Source organism: Podarcis bocagei (assembly GCF_964188305.1).
Source record: "Podarcis bocagei genome assembly, chromosome: 9".
Lineage (NCBI taxonomy): Eukaryota > Metazoa > Chordata > Lepidosauria > Squamata > Lacertidae > Podarcis > Podarcis bocagei.
In genome coordinates, this window is record NC_138134.1 from 65,336,348 (window position 1) to 65,355,128 (window position 18,781).

An 18,781-nucleotide genomic window follows, 5' to 3' on the forward strand; every position below is an offset into this window, starting at 1 on the left:
GCTTCCCTCCATGATTCGGGTATTTTCCCTCCTCTTAGAATATTATTCATGGTGTCACAGAGTACTTGTGCTAGTTGACCTCCCAAAACTTTGTAATATTTGGCCGATAATCCGTCCGGGCCTGGTGCTTTTCCCAATTTCATTTTTTTAACCGCATTCTCAATCTCCTCCATACTAATGGGTCTATTTAATTGGGTTCTTTCTTCTTCTGTAACAGTTTTCCCTATGCAATTCTCTAAATATTTTTCTATTTGGGCTGGGTCTTCTTCTCCTTTCTTATATAACTCCTCATAAAATTTAAGAAAACTTTTTTGTATTTTTTTGGGGTCTACTATTAATTCTTCTTCTACCATTATTTTATTTATGACATTCTGCTTCTGTCTTTTTCTCAATTGCCAGGCTAGGAATTTTCCCGTTTTATTCGCCGATTCGAAATATCTCTGCTTCATTAGCTTGATTTTCCATTCTATTTCCTGGTTCGTTAATATTGAGTATTGTCTTTGTAATATTTTTATTGATTGTAAACTTTGCTCGTCTTTCGGGTGTTCTATTAATTTCTTCTCGTGCTCCCTTAGCTGTTTAAATATTTCATCTGTCTTTTGCTGCTTTATTTTTTTCTTATGGTTGTTTTGCTGGATGAAAAAACCTCTTAAAACCGCCTTACTGGCGTCCCAGACTGTTTCTATTTTTGTTCCCGTGTTGAGGTTCAAGTCCCAATACTCTTTTAGTGTAGCCTTAGCTTTTTCGATGACCTCATCGTTGTCCAACAGAAAATCGTTCAGTCTCCATCTGAAGCCTCCATTTGATTCTCCTTTTAATTCCAAAGTTATTGAGTTATGGTCAGAGAAGGTTCTCGGTTGAATTTCACATTTTATCGCTCTTAAAGTAATTTCTCTTGAGGCCCAAATTTGGTCCATTCTTCCCCAGCTATTGTGTACTTCTGAGAAAAAGGTAAACTGTTTTTCTGTTGGATGCTTATGTCTCCATACATCCGTTGAGGCTGATAGGGTCTTGATAGGCCCAGCTAAGTGCCCCCCTTTTCTTATATTCTCCAAGAATCCCGGCTATTCAGGAAGCTGCAAAACCCCAACGTGAAAATAAAGGTTAATTATACTTGCCTTTTTGAATTCTACCATCAGCTTCAGCTGCTCCCTTAGGAATAACAGCTTTCACATACAGGCCTCCATGTCTCACGTTTGTGTTGACACCACCCTGCAGATTAATAAATTGGACGAAAGTTACGACCTTAATGGAAAGTCAGATATCCGAAACCAAAGGCACCAACCCAATCCCTTAAAGGAATCCAGAACATACTCATGCAGGCTATCAGCAAGGACAAGCGGCAGCCAAAAATGAAACCCAGAAGGAATTATTATTTTTCTTTTCTTTTTTGAGCCCCCATGCAAGCAAAGAGATGGTTCCCAAGGCTTCTTCTGGGTACAGAATTCTAGTTTAAAGTTCTGGTAACAGAACTATTGAGAATATTTGTGAAGGTTAACAAAGCATGAGTCTGAGGGTATATCATGCATGTCCAGCCATTCAGAATCAGACAGACACAGAGAGGGGAAAACTAAGGTGCACTGCTTCTTCTTGAGTTATGGAAAGCTGAGTTGGGGAAAAAAATGAAACTTCAGTAGGCTGGGTGGTGGGTTTCTTCTAATGTCTGAAATTGCAGTTTGGTCACCATTTCCTGCTAAGTTTACTGTGCCTTTAACTGCTGCACAACAGGCAAGAATCCAACAGGTGAAGCTTTCCCCACTGCTGCATCTCCCAAAAGGGAAAAGCTCAATTGTTGGATTTCTTTTTGCGCAACATTGCAGAAAGCACAATCGGGGGAGGGGGGGACCTGTCCACTTTAAGAAACGTGGTTCTTGAGCAAGAAGGGGTCTATGGATCCCTAAACTGGAGAGATCTGAGGCTCTTCAGAATTGTTGGCTTCCCACTCCCATTGACCCAGCCAGCATGGCCAATGACGATGGGAGGTGTAGCTCAGTAACAACTGGAGGGCTACAGGTTCCCCATCTCTGCTTTCAGCAAAAGGCTACTCCTTCCTTAAGAGTGTCCACTTCCTATGCTTTCAAACTAGCAGCCTTATTTTATGTATGCTTAAAGGTAAAGGTAAAGGGACCCCTGGCCATTAGGTCCAGTCATGGCCGCCTCTGGGGTTGCGACGCTCATCTCGCTTTATTGGCCGAGGGAGCTGGCGTACAGCTTCCGGGTCATGTGGCCAGCATGACTAAGCCGCTTCTGGCGAACCAGAGCAGTGCACGGAAACACCGTTTACCTTCCTGCCGGAGCGGTACCTATTTATCTACTTGCACTTTGATGTGCTTTCGAACTTCTAGGTTGGCAGGAGCAGGGACTGAGCAACAGGAGCTCACCCTGTCGTGGGGATTCGAACCGCCAACCTTCTGATCGGCAAGTCCTAGGCTCTGTGGTTTAACCCAGAGCACCACCCGCGTCCTGTACATATGCTTACTTGGAAGTAAATCTCTCTGTGCTCAGTAGGTTCACTCCTATGTAGGTGTTAATAGGATTCCAAGCCGACAGTATTTAGTACAGGGCCAGCAAAACACATTTGCTTTCTGTTTCAGATTAGAAATTGCAACCAACGTGCTCACAATACTGTGCAACTCTAAAGTGTGTTACAGGGAAGCAGGAAATGTGTTTTAATTTTTATGGCAAACTGATTTACTTTGAAAAGGATGAGAACTCTAGATTATTTGGACAAATGCCTTGGGGAATATGCCTGACCTGATCTCCTTGGGAGAGCCACAAATACCTCTTCTAGTGATCTGCATTTACTCAACTCTCCTTGTCCAAACTGCTTTCCAAAATTCTGAGATGCAATCCTTCAATCTGATCTTTGGAAAGTGAACTGAAGATTGCCATTTAAAAAAGCACTTTCAGACACCCCCACAAAAAAGCAATAAACACAAAGACACGGCATTGTATACCCGCTTTCGGAGTTTTATCTTTAAAGTGACATTGTCAAGTAGTTGCAGCCCATTAAGTACGAATGATCATGTACAGAACTCAGCTTACGTTCTTATAAAATTGAAAAGGCATGCCAAAAAGTGAGGTTACTGCTGCCAGCTTCTAACGCAGAAATGGTCAATATGCTGAGCAGTCAAGAGTCAATGCAATTGCAGGTTCTTCTACCCTGTTCCTCCTGCCCCCTCCCCAAATTTACTGGGGTGGGGTGCAACTAAAATTCTGCTTGATACAACAGGCAGAGTGGGGGGTTTGCGCGAATGAAGGGATGGAGGAAGAATAAGGTGAAAGAAGGCATAGCTGTGCCACCTCCCTCAGCACTTTAAAAGCATCCATGAGTTACAACTCAGAGAAATTGTGCATAAATATAAATATTCGGTAGTATTCTGCTTCGCAACCAGCAGAGGGAGCTCAGAGGATGTGTGACAAGGCTGTATCGACTCAGGTGCCAATAAGTGGCAAGAGAACCACATACAAAGTCAAGAGTTAAGCTTGAGAGGTAATTCACTGATTTCCAGCAGTCTTTCTGCAGGGACAAGGAAGAAGAAGAAGAAGAAGAGTTTGGATTTGATATCCCGCTTTATCACTACCCAAAGGAGTCTCAAAGCGGCTAACATTCTCCTTTCCCTTCCTCCCCCACAACAAACACTCTGTGAGGTGAGTGGGGCTGAGAGACTTCAGAGAAGTGTGACTGGCCCAAGGTCACCCAGCAGCTGCATGTGGAGGAGCGGAGACGCGAACCCGGTTCACCAGATTACGAGTCCACTGCTCTTAACCACTACACCACACTGGCGAGTCACCACTGCAATTCTGCAGTGTTATAAATACAAGCAGGGAAAGTACGCATTTTTGTTGTTGTTGCTTCCATTCATGGTACGCATAGTAATACGTTAGGAAACTCGATTCTGATCTCAGTCGTAGTTTACGCATGAATTAGGGCAGCTCTGCCCATCATGAGTGCTGTGGGAAATACTGGGGTTTCACACAGGAAATACATAAAATGTGGATACCCTACGTGAGCATGTGGCAATAATGCTGGGTGGGAAACTTGTGGTCCTCCAGACATTGTTGGACAGCAACTCCCATCATCCCAGAATCTGACAGTTTTGGTTTTTCTCAGTTTCTGATTTTCCAATCCTAAATTCAGTTGTCCACATAAATTCGCATTTTAAAAAAAAATCATGAACTTTCATCACTATTTTTGTGAGAATTTCTCCTAATATACATGTTGGAATAATTTTTTTGCTGAATGTATACGCTTTAGAAAGGCGATTTCCTCTCAAATAATGCATGTGGAATGTTATTCCCCCTAACAAACACATTTTTATGGACACTTCACCCCAGTGTATGCGTTTTTGTACACATTACATGGCATTTCAAAAGTTGGGGAACTGCAAATTTCAAAGGATGGCTGTATTTTGGCTCCTGTATCATTTTGGAAAGTGAAAACAGGGAGGTTTGCCTTGGTTGAATTGCTCCCCCAAACCTAGGCTGGAGTCCAACAATATGTGATGCACAACAGAGTTTGCTTTACTGTAATGTATGAACCAAGTCACTCTGTGTGTGCATTTCCCCCCGAACAAAACACAACACTCGGGTTTCTCTTGATGTGCAGAACTTGCCCTGAATCCTTCCCCTTTGCATGTAATGTCATGCAGAACCTCAGCCTTGAGAGTTGTTGAGAGAAGTTAAATATTAGCAGCAGGTTTAACTACTTGACAGTGCCTCTTTAAGGTCCACTGCTACCCTGTAAACCATACATTTTTAACAGGTCGCTTGGAGTGGAAGAAAAAAAGAGAAAACAGGTAAAAACCTTGTCAAACAGTACCGTGACACTTATTCCCAAGCCGTTATCATTTTTGGCCAGTTCGACCTCAAATATATCTCCAGGTTTAAGAGGCGGTGAAGAAAACTTTTTAGAATTCATTGAGTTGGCCAAATTCATGAAGTAAGGCTCCTTTACAAAAAACAGACAAAAAAACAGAGAGAGAGGAAAAGACAAAAAAAAGAGAGTATACCCTGTTAGAGAGGTGATTTGTGATTAGGACTGTATTACATATTCAGCAGGGATAGCCAAAGGTTTGAAACAGGGATAAAATGAGATTACACGTACATAAATATTTACACATGCACAAACACAACGCAAATATAAAACAGGGAAGCACTCTCGAAATCTAAGCAGATATATCCAAATGCAACTACCATTTGATGCAGTCTTTCAGGCGACATTCATGATGTTATGGATCAAAGCGTCTGCAGCGACAGATCTCCCGGAATAAAGGAATCAATATGCCAATAATTGCTTGGATCAGATACACGGCCAAAATTGCACGGTGTAATGCAGTCATGTGTGGCCAGCTGATCTATAAAAGCATTATGTGTCTGAGCAAGCGGTCAGCTGACCTACAGGACCCTCACGTGACCCTGTCACAGAAGGCTCCAGGTGGGCAGGTTTTGGCTAAGGAGCAGGAGGGGTAGGATAAAGGATGTTAAAATGGGATTTAAAAAGTGTTTTGTGAAAACTGCCTTGAGCAGAGGGGGGCGGGATATTCCAGGGTCAGACTAAGAGGGAAATAAAGGTAAAGGTAAAGGGACCCCTGACCATTAGGTCCAGTCATGACCGACTCTGGGGTTGCGGTGCTTTTCTCGCTTTATTGGCCGAGGGAGCCGGCATACAGCTTCCGGGTCATGTGGCCAGCATGGCGAACCAGAGCAGTGCACGGAAACACCGTTTACCTTCCCACCAGAGCGGTATCTATTTATCTACTTGCACTTTGACATACATTTGAACTGCTAGGTTGGCAGGAGCAGGGACTGAGCAACGGTAGCTCACCCCACTGCAGGAATTCGAACCACCGACCTTCTGATCGGCAAGTCCTAGGCTCTGTGGTTTAACCCACAGCGCATGTAAATAAGCTCCTATTTCTGCTCCCTAGGAAGGAGGCATAAAGCAAGGAGATCTCTGGGGTATGCCATACACTGGGGATGGAGAAATTCTCTATGTTGTCCAAAGAAAGACTTTGCCCAGACCACACCCACTCCACATGGACTTTCCACCCTTGGGTGTTCATGTCTGAATGGAATATAGCTCCATCACGAAAAACGGTCCTTGCCTGTAAACAAATTCTGTGACTTATAGAGGCAACAAAAATTACCCTGATAGGACTGCAGCAGAGCTAATAGTCAAAGTGGGTGGGGGAGAAGTAAAATGAGAGAAAATAAATGTTGCGTAAATGACTCATGTCTTGGCCTACTGAATTCGCCACGATTATCCCATAAGGCAGCCGTCACCACCTGAAACAGCATCTAACTCTCTATAAAGCGTTTAGCATGCCACTGTCCTGTTTACCAGCAACCCTCCTGTTAAAATGATTCATACCCACAACAGAGAGAGACCTCAATAAGCGGAGACATCTCAAGTGTCCATTTCCCAGGCAGGTGGGGATTTGCCGGAGTGGGGAACCTCATGATAAATAGTGCAAGCGTGCTGAAATGGGCTTTCCGGAGGGCTCTTTTGGAACCAAAACCAAGCTCTTGTATTATCTTTTGCTGATCACGTAGGCTAATATACGCTTGCAAGTAATTTCTCCTTGGGAAAATAAGCCCCCAAAGCGTTAGTAAAAGGTGCCAGAGCGGTTAAGCAATGGAAGCGCCGGTTGCCGATCCCCACCCAGTCCATCTCACTCCCTTGTTTTAATTTCGAAACAAACCGGTAATTATATAAGACCTTATCCACACCATGAATTGAAAGCACTCTTATACCATTTTCACAACTGTGGCTTGCCCCAAGGAATCCTGGGAAGTGTTAAGAGAGCTAAGAGTTGCTAGGAGACCCCATCTCTCCTCACAAAGCTCCCATTTGAAGAGGTTGAGCAATTAATCCTCTTTCCCAAGGAACTCTGGGTACCGGCAGCTCCGTGAGGGAACTAGGGGTCTCCTAACAATTCTCAGCCCCTTAAGAAACCAATTCCCAGAATTCTTTGGGGGGAAACCATGGCTGTTTAAAGCACCATCATGGCACTTTAAAGGTATGGTGTGGATGGTACGGAGGTAAAAGCAAAGCAAAGTGGTATAGAAATGGACTATGCCTTTTTGGCGGCCGCTGTTGCTGGTTCCTGGCTGCTGGAGTAAGTGGCTTCATCCATGTCAGAATCTCCTCGGTCAGAATACTCCACGGTCTCCGCCGCCCCAGCCTTTTTGGCCTTTGCTGTGTTTGCCTCCAAAGATGCTCCGCTTCTTTCGCTGAATTTGGAAAGGGCAAGCTGGGAATCGATGCAATTCTGGTATTCCGGCTGCGGCTTGTCGCCGATATGGTTACCGAAACCACCATTTGTTTGGCTCTGGGACAGGCTGGCGCTCTCGGTCCTGGAGTCTTGGGAGCTGAGGCTTCCGTCCCGTTTACCCGAGCCAAGGCCAGATAAGCTCCCAGAGGGAGGCCTCTGCTGGCTCAGCGGCCGGTTGTGTTCCTCTGAAGACGACTCTGCCTCATTGTCTGGTGTCAGTGGCGGCCTTTTAAAATACCCCTTTGTGCCACTGAGGAGATTTGATGGTGCTAAGGAGAAAGGGAAATTCCCAACAGTAAGCATTATTTAAATCAGTGTTTCCCAACCTTTTTTGGGCAAAGGCACACTTGTTTGATGAAAAAAATCTCGAGGCACACCACCATTACAGCCCCGTGACGTCAGCGCGCAGCGTCACGCCGGGAGGGACGCACGAAAGTGTAAGTTTCCATTTTTTCCCCTCCCCCTTGCCGGGGAACCTCCAAGCTTTGGGGGGGGGGAGGAGGCAGCAAAGCGAGGCAGGAAGGAGAGCGCGGCTTGGCTGGGTGAGCTTTGGCAGGGGCAGGGAATGAGAGCCGCGAGGCGGGCGCTGCGGACGGAGGCGCTGCCCGCCGAGCTTGCAGGCAGCCAGGCAGGCAGACGGCGAGAGCCCCGCGCTGGGCGGCCTCTCCTCGCCGCCGCCGCCCCGCCTCTCGCCGCCCGACTCGCCCGCCTCCCTCCAGGCAACATCTCGCGGCACACCAGGCAACATCTCGCGGCACACTAGTGTGCCACGGAACAGTGGTTGGGAAACACTGATTTAAATAACCTAATGCACTGGTCAGTTGAGACATACATATCTCAGCTTAATAATCCAAAATATGCACAGGTCTTGTGCCTGGGTGCTCCATCCTACAGCCAAATCCTTCCCTCTTTCCGTCTCAGCCCTACATGGGCCACTAGAAATCAGAAACGTGCCAACCCTATTGAGTTTCAGACAACTGGTAAAAACTGTCTTATTTCATGAGGCCTTTGCACTCAGAATGCTTCTCAGATGTTTCATGTTTTTTTTCCCTTTGGAGATTTAAATTTTAAGTCTCGAAGGTTTAATTTAGTTTTAAATTTTTCTATATTGTACGTTTTTATTGCTGCAAGCCACTGCTTCGTGAAAGGTGGGAAATAAAATTTCAAGCAAACAAGCAAGTAAATAATAAATAAAATACATTACGCTGCAATTTCCTATTACATCTGAACTGAGAATCTGATTACCAAGATCCTAAATCATGCTTGGAAGCTGGATTTAAGATCATTATCTGTTCTGCTTTTGGTAATCCCACTTCAGATATAACAGGGAGCAATGGATTCTTGATGCAGGAAATGTTCGAACCACAACGCATCAGGATGAGACGAAGGAAGGCTCGTCCGAGGATGGAATGTGCAGGTACAGAAAGCCTGTGTGGGCCTCAGTTTCACCTCACATTTTTAGCTTTCAGTACTCAAAACTGCCAGCATTAAAGGTAACGCTGAGAGGATTCACAGGCCCAAGAATAAATGAAAGACAGAACTCCAACCAAACATGGCCGATGCGAGGATCTCGGGGCCCGGCATCAGCCCTGGGACGGATGACCATGTCAATTTCATTTTCTCTCAGTTCTTAATGTTTTCTTCAGTCTTAAGCTTTAATTCTCCACATTTCTGCTTCAGTTTGCAAATTTATTTTTGAAGTGCCCTTGTGTGTGGATACAGCACTTTTGTGTGGATTTCTCTTGTATTTTTATAAACAATTTTGCCTAATACACGTGGTTTCTTCCAAAGCAATTTCCCTAATATTTTTGTATGCTATTTTCACTAATATATGCATTCAGATGCACACTTTAGTATATGCATTTCTTTGTACAAATTACTTGGCTGGAGAACTGCATTGCAAAATTCCAAGAAGTGCGAATTTTGAAGTATGGTCAAATTTCAGTTTGTGCGTTGTTTTGGAAACTGCGAATCAGGTTAAGTTCACTTTTAAATGCAAATTGACCTGAATTTCTCCTCCATCCCTAATTGGCACCCAGGTCAGGAAACTTTAGGCCAAACTGACCCTTTCCTTAATGGCCTTTTAAGCAGGTTATAAAAACATTTTTGCTTCAACAGGCCTTTAGTCTGGATTCCCCTCATGTGAAGCCTTTTGGTGACTCCTAGCTCTCTGCTTTTACTACTTATAAGTTGTTGGACTTTTGCTTTTGAAATTTTACTGTCTGCTTTTAGTGACTGCAAGTGTCCTTGTGGGCCTATCTGGGCTTGAAAGGCAGGGTACAAATATTTAGACAGACAAACAAACAACCCTGATATAATGAGCTATGTCAGCTTATCAATTCCATCCACCCCCAACGATCTGCAACTTTGCTCCAAAGCTGTCCCTTTCCTTCCACCCACAAGCTAATTTTATCGGATGATAAATTATGCTAGATGGGTATTAATTGGCAAGTTTTAGTGTTGCAGAACCCCTGGATATGTGGCCGAAGGTGTAGCCAATTCCTGCTAAAACCTGCTGCGTAACAGTGCCTGCCTTAAGGGGAACATGGAAATTACTTTCTAATTGCAACAACAAGAACAACTGCAACTGGGTTGAGCTATTGTGTATAGATGTACGAAAGGAGAAAAACTAAGCAGAATTTGCAGATTACACCAACTATTTATCTAAGACAGGGGGGTGAGGAATTTCTGGCCAGTGGGTCAAATTTGGCCCAGCGTGGCTGTCTTCCCTGAACCATGCCTACCTACCTCATATGTGATGTCAGGTGTGACAGACATAGCTGGATCAATCACACAGCTGATCCCTGCAGAAAGTAGTTTTGCTAGAGCTCTGCTCTGTGCTTTGCAAGAATAGGTTTAGCAAGTCCCTTTGTGCTGTGGTTTCCAAGCACCCAACAACCAGCTGACTGTTAGGCACTTAGGAAGTGCTGCACAAGGGACTCTGTGCAGGTGGGCGGGATAATGCCGTTTGATTGACAGGTTGGTTGTCCCAACCACCTGTCAAAGTTGGCCCGCAGGGGGTGGGGGCAGATAGCAATCTGGCCCGTCAGGCAAAGAAAGGTTCCTCACTGCTGATAACACTTAGCGGAATACCTTTCGTATGCCCCTCCTTAGGCTGCGAGATGACAAGGGTCACTTCTTCTGGAGCATGCTCAATAATTTCCAGCGCTGTGTGATGGCGGACCCCTTCCAAGCTCACACTGTTCACTGATATCAAGCGGTCCCCTATGGAGAGAGAATGATTCGGAGATCAAAACAATACATTTTCAAGCTTTTACAGAGGGGCCATGGAGCAATCCACTGACTGCTGCAGATGTTCAACATCCATTTAGTGCTTGGTGCAATGCAAACGATGGACAAATCTGGCAATTTCAGTTTCTCATTTTTCCAATATTAAGTTTGGTTTGGCTCATTTCTGCCTATGTTTGCGTGAAAATGTGGTAAAAAGGTAAAGGACCCCTGGATGGTTAAGTCCAGTCAAAGGCGACTATGGGGTTGTGGTGCTCATCTCGCTTTCAGGCCAAGGGAGCTGGTGTTTGTCCACAGACAGCTTTCCAGGTCATGTGGCCAACATGACTAAACCGCTTCTGGCACAACAGGACACTGTGACGAGTGCCAGAGCGCACAGAAACACCGTTTACCTTCTCGCTACAGCGGTACCTATTTATCTACTTGCACTGGTGTGCTTTTGAACTGCTAGGTTGGCAGGAGCTGGGACAGAGCAATGGGAGCTCACCCTGTCATGGGGCTTCAAACCACTGACCGTCCGATTGGCAAGCCCAAGAGGCTCAGTGGTTTAGACCACAACACCACCCGCGTACACACACACACACACACACACACACACACACACACACAGTCTGCATGAAAATTCATAAGCATTTTCACCAATATTTTAAAAATTGTATGCAGTTTCCCTTAGCATATGCATTTTCCCAAGCAATGGCTCTCATGATGCCTTGAATGGGAAAGTCTTGTATCACATTGCCATAAGTTCTTCACAGGTTCTTTTGGACCCAGATTTAAATCATCTCCACACGGCCATAATGCTTGCTGTGCGACTATCTTGGGCTAGTGACTATCTCTCAGCCAAACCTACCTCACATAGTCGTCATTTGGCTAAAATGGGTGCAGGGAAAGGTGGGATGAAAATATAATAAGGATAAAACAAGAGTGATGGGTATTTAGGATACCCCTTGCGGTTATGTTTTGGTTGTTGGTGTCTAAATAAAAAACTTCAAAGCAGCTGTGTGGGGCTGTTCATTTTCCCAGAGAAGGAGTTTTTTCTTCCTTGTCTCTTCCCCTGATCTACACAGCGCCCTTCTGAAGTTGCTATTATTAGCCCCATTGGTTCTGGGGAGGGAGGGAGACAGGAGAGAATACCCACCCCCTACAATGTTTCCCCAAGCAAATTAGACCCCACTGCAAGGGGTGTTTCAACAAAGGGAGAGAAAGAATAATGGATCTCTCTCACATCACCGTCTAGTTTGGTCCTGATAAGAAGCACTGAAACTTTATTTTTCCAAGATGAGCTGTTAAGCTATAAACTAACAAACCAAACAACAGGCAGCCATCAATTGCAGACGGTTAGCAATATAGCTCGCCTACATAAAAAGCGTAATTGCCTGATAGGGCCATTCAATGCATTTCATTTTCCAAAATTAGCGGCAAGTGTGTCTTCCAATCACTTCTAATGTCATTGCCAATGGCAACACTCAGTATTTCAACATTAATACATATGCAGTAACTTTTGTTCATTATGTTTGTTTTTTTAAGTCAGTGTTTTTAATATTCTGGCAGTATTTCTACTGCTTTCTTTCAACATACAGTAGCAAGCCTAAGATTTACCTGGTTTTAGCGATCCCTGCAAATCTGCCGGTCCTCCAGGAGTTATCGAGTGAATGAAAATCCCAAGGTCAAGCTTTCCAGTTTTCTCCCCACCAGTGATCTGAAACCCTGTTTAAAGCAGTCATTTAGTAAATTTTGTAAAACATTCATGGCAATGTTTCATGAGATTTTCAGAGACCCATTGACCATGGTTTACTAAGAATTTCATATTGGGTGTCCTCCAATATCTTAGATAAGGATAATGGTTTACCCCAATGGGGAACCTAGAGATAGAGTTAGGTAGGACATAAGACCACGCTGATGACTTTATATCAACAAGTGTTAAGTCTGTTCCAATATCTGATAGCTTTCTAAACCTGGGGACATTTCATTCAAAAACAAAGGCATCTTCCAGCCTGAACTCCACCACAACCTGCTCCATCTAATCTAGCTGTATACTCGATTTTTGTTCATTTCTGTCTTTGCATATGGACTTTCAAAGTGACATCAACTCACCTAAGCCATACTTCTCATCTTTTTTCAAGTTTACCAAGCTGATCTCCCTTTCTGGCAACGAGAGTGGATTTTGCTTTGTTTGTAGAACGTCTGTAGGGAAAGGGAGGTGGGGAAGTCACTGAGATACAGCAGGGTATATTTATTTCTTGGAACATGACATAACACGAAGGACTTGAAACCTTTCAAGTCAAGCTTCACTTGAATTTGCTGTGTAATTAAAAACAGCTCTTCTTGCATCTCAAGAGGGGCATTAATGATAGGGCTCAACACGGCTTCAACATTTTGGGGAAAGGATGTTCTTCTCCTTCCTACATGAAACACATCCTTTAGGATATGCAATCTGATGAACATTTAACAATTTTATCTCCACAAAGCAATCAGCCCCCATTTTGAATATGTGTACATTAATGCATGCAGATTCCATCTAACTCAGCGCCCTTGCAGGGTCTTCCAGAGTCAGATATTCCTCATGCAAGACAACTTATGGTTCTGGAAGTGATGCCATGCTACAGGGGCTTCATGTAGTGGAAGAACTAGCCAGGCCCATGCAGGGGGAGGGCAGCTGGGTCAACTTGCCCCCGGCCCTGAAGGGCTAAGCCGGCCAGCCCATCCCCGCTGCTAGACTTTCACTGTCATACCAAGATTTTCTAACTTTATTCTAACAAGACTCCTGCCCTGGGCCTCAGACCAGCTCTGCATGGGCCTGCTTCCATAATATTCCATAATATAAAGGTAAAGGTACCCCTGACCATTAGGTCCAGTCGTGGACGACTCTGGGGTTGCGGCGCTCATCTCGCTTTATTGGCTTCCAGGTCATGTGGCCAGCATGACTAAGCCGCTTCTGGCGAACCAGAGCAGCGCATGGAAACGCCGTTTGCCTTCCTGCCAGAGTGGTACCTATTTATCTACTTGCACTTTGATGTGCTTTTGAACTGCTAGGTTGGCAGGAGATTCCATAATATAGTGGAACTATATTAAACAGGGGCACAAGATGAGTGACTGGACCTGTGTGTGAAGTCCCCTGATCTCTCTCTCTTTTAAAGGACTCATAGCTCAGTGGGAGAGCCACATGCTCTGCACGCAAAAGGCTCCAGGTTCAATCCCCGACATCTCCAAGTAGGGCTGGAGATTTTGGAGTGCCACTGCCAGTCAGTGTTGGCAACACTGCGCTAGACAGCCCAGTTGTCCAATTGGTTATCAAGACAGCTTATTACATTCCTAATCATTGCAGTGCAACTGTTCCTGTTGCAATGTTTATCTAGGAACAAGCTATCTGCTTTTTATAAAGAGGAGCTGTGGTACTTAAGTGCTTCAGTGAGGGGGGGAGGGAATCAGTATCACCAAAAATGACAGTATAGAATCACAGAATTGCAGAGGTGGAAGGGACCACAAGGGTCACCTAGTGCAATGCCCTGCAACACAGGAATCTTTCACCCAACGTGAGGCTCAAACCCACGATCTTGAGATTAAGAGTCTCATGCTCTACCCACTGAGCTATCCCAGGATTAAGTCTGTACACGGTTCAAGTTAATTACTAATGGACCTTTAAAAATCCAGTCACAAGGTCTAAATTTCATCGTAAAAAAGTACTGAATCAAACAATGCTGACCTACAACATAGGCTTGGCCAGTGTCTTCAGCGGATGAAGAATCAGATTCATTTTTCCTTCTTTCTAGGCTGGAATTTAAACCTGCATGAGAGTGTGAACTAAAGGTGGTTGGGAAACGGCGAAAGAGGAGCAGTGAAAGGGGAGTGGAGAGGAAAACAGAACATAGAAGGGAACAAAGGCAAAAGTAAAAAAATAATAATGATATAAACATGACAAACAAAACACAAACCGGTGTAAAGGTAGCACCACTTCTGGGCGTTAAGAATGCACCAGTGGAAATCAGTGAACATGGAGATGTTTGTTCTGTGCGTGTAGAATCAGAGCTCCATGGGAATAAGTATGAAACAGCTGACCGTGAAGAGATTTTAGGATGAGGAAATGAAAACGAATCCTGCAGTTTTGCAAAACTGTAGTACGTCCTAACAGACGGTGGCCCCTGACATCTGAGGAATGGGTCACTGAACTGTAAAAAGCTTAGGAAAATACAGTGGTACCTTGTTTTGAGTCCTGGACGCTCGACGAAAAGTACGCTCGACAAACTGCCACTCTGAGCACGCATGCAGAGCGGTTTGCGCTTCTGCGCATAGCACAATTTAGCGCTTCTGCACAAGCGGCAAACCTGGAAGTAACCTGTTCTGGTACTTCCGGGTTTGCCGCGGACGTCCACTGAAATGGACGCTGGACGGGGCGAACTTATACGGAGGTACCACTGTATAACAAGGTTATACAGCATTTTGTGCTGCAAAAATGCTCAGGAATTCACTTTCGATCCAAAACAATTCTAAAAATGAATCTCTGCTTACTTTTGGCCTGAAGACACCAACTGTTTAATATAGCCCAATAATCCCAGCTATTGACTGCAGGGCATTAGGAAATGCTGTAAATACAAGAGAGGACTTGGAGAACTTCTGTGGCAATGGTAACCACCCTCACTAAAAACGGTGTACACACGTTAACCAAAGTTTGCCATGAGGACAGCAACAGAAAAAAGACCACTTTAAATGCTGCAACCTCCATGCAAATGCCACAGAGAAATGCTTAACCTATGGCAGTGGCAAGTGGCAATATCAATTTCTGCTTTAAACATTACACAGAGCACCTTCAAAGGGATGTACTTCCTATGGGAACGACCATGTTAAAACCAGTCCGTAAAAGAGATCCTTACTTGTTGAGCTTTGCTCCTCCAGTCGCTAATTCGGCATCAGATTTTGGCACCTGCTGGAAGATCTTCCCCATCATTTCCTCCATTCTCCGCGAAGAGGCGTCCACGGGGGTGATAACGTTTTTTCGACGCGGACTGACAGACACCTGGCTCTGGGTCAGGTCGTGAAAGGATTTGCTCATGATTCTGGGCCTTTCCTCCCAGGGCAGCTTCTCGTTTTTGTCCCTGGAACAGCTCTGGGCAGACTGGAAGAGGGAGAGTTCAGAGTAGGAGAGCTTCTTGAGAATATCCGCTTGCACCGACAACGGCCGGACCGCGAGCCTGTTCAGTGTGCTGCTGGCCAGGCTGCCGGTGCTGATGGCACGCCCCATGTTGAACCCTTTGACAGAATCCGTGTGGAGGTTGAGGCTCCTAAATGATGCTCTCTCTGCAAGGAAATGGAAAACTGGTTTATGCACTTTCCCTTTCTATGGAGATACCTCCCTTTCCATGGAGGTGCAGATTGCAGCTATAACAAAGGTGGCATTTTTCCATCTCCGCCAAGCTAAGTAGTTGGCTCCTTACCTCTCTCGCCCTGACCTAGCCACTGTGATCCACGCGGCGGTCACCTCCAGACTGGATTATTGTAACTCGCTCTACGTGGGGCTGCCCTTGAGACTGACCCAGAAACTCCAGCGGGTGCAGAATGCTGCAGCGAGACTCCTTATGAGGTCTTCGCTGCGAGATCACATTCACCCGGTGCTATACCAGCTGCACTGGTTCCCGGTGGAGTACAGGATCAGGTTTAAGGTGCTGGTTTTAACCTTTAAAGCCCTATACGTCCTAGGACCCTCGTACCTACGGGACCGCCTCTCCTGGTATACCCCACAGAGAAACTTACGGTCTTCAAATAAAAACATCTTGAAGGTCCCAGAGAAGTTAGGCTGGCCTCAACTAGAGCCAGGGCTTTTTCGGCTGTGGCTCCGATCTGGTAGAACACTCTGTCACAAGAGACTAGGGCCCTGCAGGACTTGACATCTTTCCGCAGGGCCTGCAAGACAGAGCTGTTCCACCAGGCCTTTGGCCAGGGCACAGCCTGACTCCCTCCCTCGGCAATCTTCGCGGAGCTCTGGCCCAATGGTTGCCAGTGGCTTGAATTAATTAATTTTATAATGAATGGTTTTAGAATGTTGTTTATGCTGTACTTTTGTACTGTTTTATTGTTGTTAGCTGCCCTGAGCCCGGCTTCAGCTGGGGAGGGCGGGATATAAATAAAATTTATTATTATTATTATTATTAAAAGAAGCACACCTCAAAATGCCTTCTGTGTAGACTGGGAAATCTAGAAGAAATAAATATGGCAGCTGTGACTCTTAAAGCTCTTCGGGGCTCCAATGTTTACCAATTCAATACACTCAGAAGCCACAATCCAACAGTAACTGTAGATGGGTGGTGATGTTTAGGGTGCATACAGACCATACATTTAAAGAGTGTGACTTCCCCCAAATGAATCCTTGTAACTGCAGTGTGTTAATGGTGCTGGAAATTGTAGCTCTGTGAGGTGTAAGCCACAGTTTCCTGGGATTATTTTTTGGAGAGGGATGCCACGCACTTTAAATGCATGGTGCACACACAGTCCTATGTGCACACACATACACTGAGTTAATGTTTTAAAAATAGCACTTAGCAGTGGGAGCTGTCTTTTTCCAGGACAAAAACCAGTCACTGGGCCCCATAATCCAGGGGGAGAGGGGCTGCCATCAAAGCCCGTCTGAAAATTGGATGCGCACCAGTACAAACAACAGTGATGCTAATAATTACATTGTCCGTACTTAAAAGACCTACACTGGCTGCTAATTTGTGTCTGGCACAATTCAGAGCGCTAGTCTGAATCTTCAAAGCTCTAAGTGGTTTGGGACAAGGTATCTGAAAGCCCATCTGCTCTCACATCAGCCTGTCTGACGTTTAAGATGTTCTTCAGAGGACCTGCTCTGACTGGCTCTCTCTTTTGAGGTAGTAATGGTGGAAACAAGGAACAGAGCATTTTGGGTTGTGGCACCTCACCTTTGGCACGCCCTCTCCATGTTTTTTCACCCCTGCCTTTTTAGACTAGAGGCTGCCATTTTAGATTACCCCAAATGCCTCACTCTCAAAGGTTTGTTTATTTTTTAAAGAGGGAGGGTTAGCGATGGCTGCTACAAAAAAAAAAGATGTTTCCATGCTTTTGTGGCTGCTACCATTCTCTCAATGGGGTACACTGGGAGATGTAAAATGGCAGTTTCAAGAACTCCAGAAGATTCCAGAACACTGCCACACCTAAATTTGCAAAGTCTCCTGAAATGCAAAAGGAGGGAAAGCAGTTTTGCCTCCAAACCCCTCTCCCCAAATCTGAGCTGAGCTTTCAGCACCCGCTCCTAAAGTAACCAAACTTCACAATGCCATCCTGTAGTGGTTAAGAGCGGTGGACTCGTTATCTGGTGAACTGGGTTCGCTTCCCTGCTCCTCCACATGCAGCTGCTGGGTGACCTTGGGTTAGTCACACTTCTTTGAAGTCTCTCAGTCCCACTCACCTCACAGAATGTTAGTTGTAGGGGAGAAAGGGAAAGGTGATTGTTAGCCGCTTTGAGACTCCTTAGGGTAGTGATAAAGCGGGATATCAAATCCAAACTCTTAGGACAGACAGGACTTCTGGCTGAGGCCAAAACTCCTGTGCATACTTTCCTTGGGACTTCAACCTCTGATTGAGCATACAGAGGGATGTGTCGCGAGGCTCTTCTAAAGCACACACCTTTCATTGCGTCGTCTCTCTCTTTTATCTAGCATGAAATGTCTTCAGCCCTTTGAAGCCTTTCGATGTAACACTTAATCTTCGTCTAATCTCTGCCAGTCCTCTTTTGCACTCTTTCAAGAATTTGAATCTCTTGTATTTAAAGCTCAGTGCCCAGCGCTGTACACAAGACTTGCCTTACAAAGGTTTTACATGAAAGAAACCATTATCTCTCCATTTGTAACTAATCCTCCTCCTCCTTAGCCGTAAGACCTTGTTAGCTGGGTTTCTGGCAGACACCATGGGCTGAACAGTCTCCACCGAGCTATTGTCTCTTTGTCAGCTTCTCACGACAAATATGTACTATATACACAGGTGGCAAGAACTATTATTATTATTATTAGCAGTCAACATTCATGTTAATTTTTTTGCCCATATATGATTTATTGCTCCTTACATTTTTTTAAGCAATTAAATTTAACAGCTGTAGATGATGACAGTTGTATGCAAACACCCCAAGTTGTTAAGGGCCTTCTAAATTAATGCAAGAACTTTGAACCAGGCCTGGGGACCTAATGGAAGCTTTTGAGCATCTGGGTTAAGTGCTGTTGTTCTCAGAGTTGTTCCCAATGGCAGTACAATGG

At 45.0% G+C, this 18,781-nt stretch overlaps 1 protein-coding gene across 6 annotated transcripts in view; it reads right to left on the bottom strand.

The window, feature by feature from the left end:
- Positions 1-18,781, bottom strand: part of PTPN13 (protein tyrosine phosphatase non-receptor type 13) — a 161,048-nt gene that overhangs the window by 33,422 nt on the left and 108,845 nt on the right. For 4 of the 6 annotated variants that reach the window (XM_081206882.1, XM_081206883.1, XM_081206878.1 and 1 more), the window contains 8 exons: positions 15,395-15,818; positions 14,230-14,327; positions 12,621-12,710; positions 12,126-12,233; positions 10,371-10,502; positions 7,083-7,546; positions 4,808-4,951; positions 1,119-1,212 (listed from right to left, as the gene is read on the bottom strand). In XM_081206882.1, the coding sequence (XP_081063008.1) occupies positions 1,119-1,212; positions 4,808-4,951; positions 7,083-7,546; positions 10,371-10,502; positions 12,126-12,233; positions 12,621-12,710; positions 14,230-14,327; positions 15,395-15,818 (1,554 nt within the window). The remainder of the gene's footprint in view (positions 1-1,118; positions 1,213-4,807; positions 4,952-7,082; positions 7,547-10,370; positions 10,503-12,125; positions 12,234-12,620; positions 12,711-14,229; positions 14,328-15,394; positions 15,819-18,781) is intronic. The other 2 variants (XM_081206881.1, XM_081206880.1) reach the window with 1 other exon arrangement.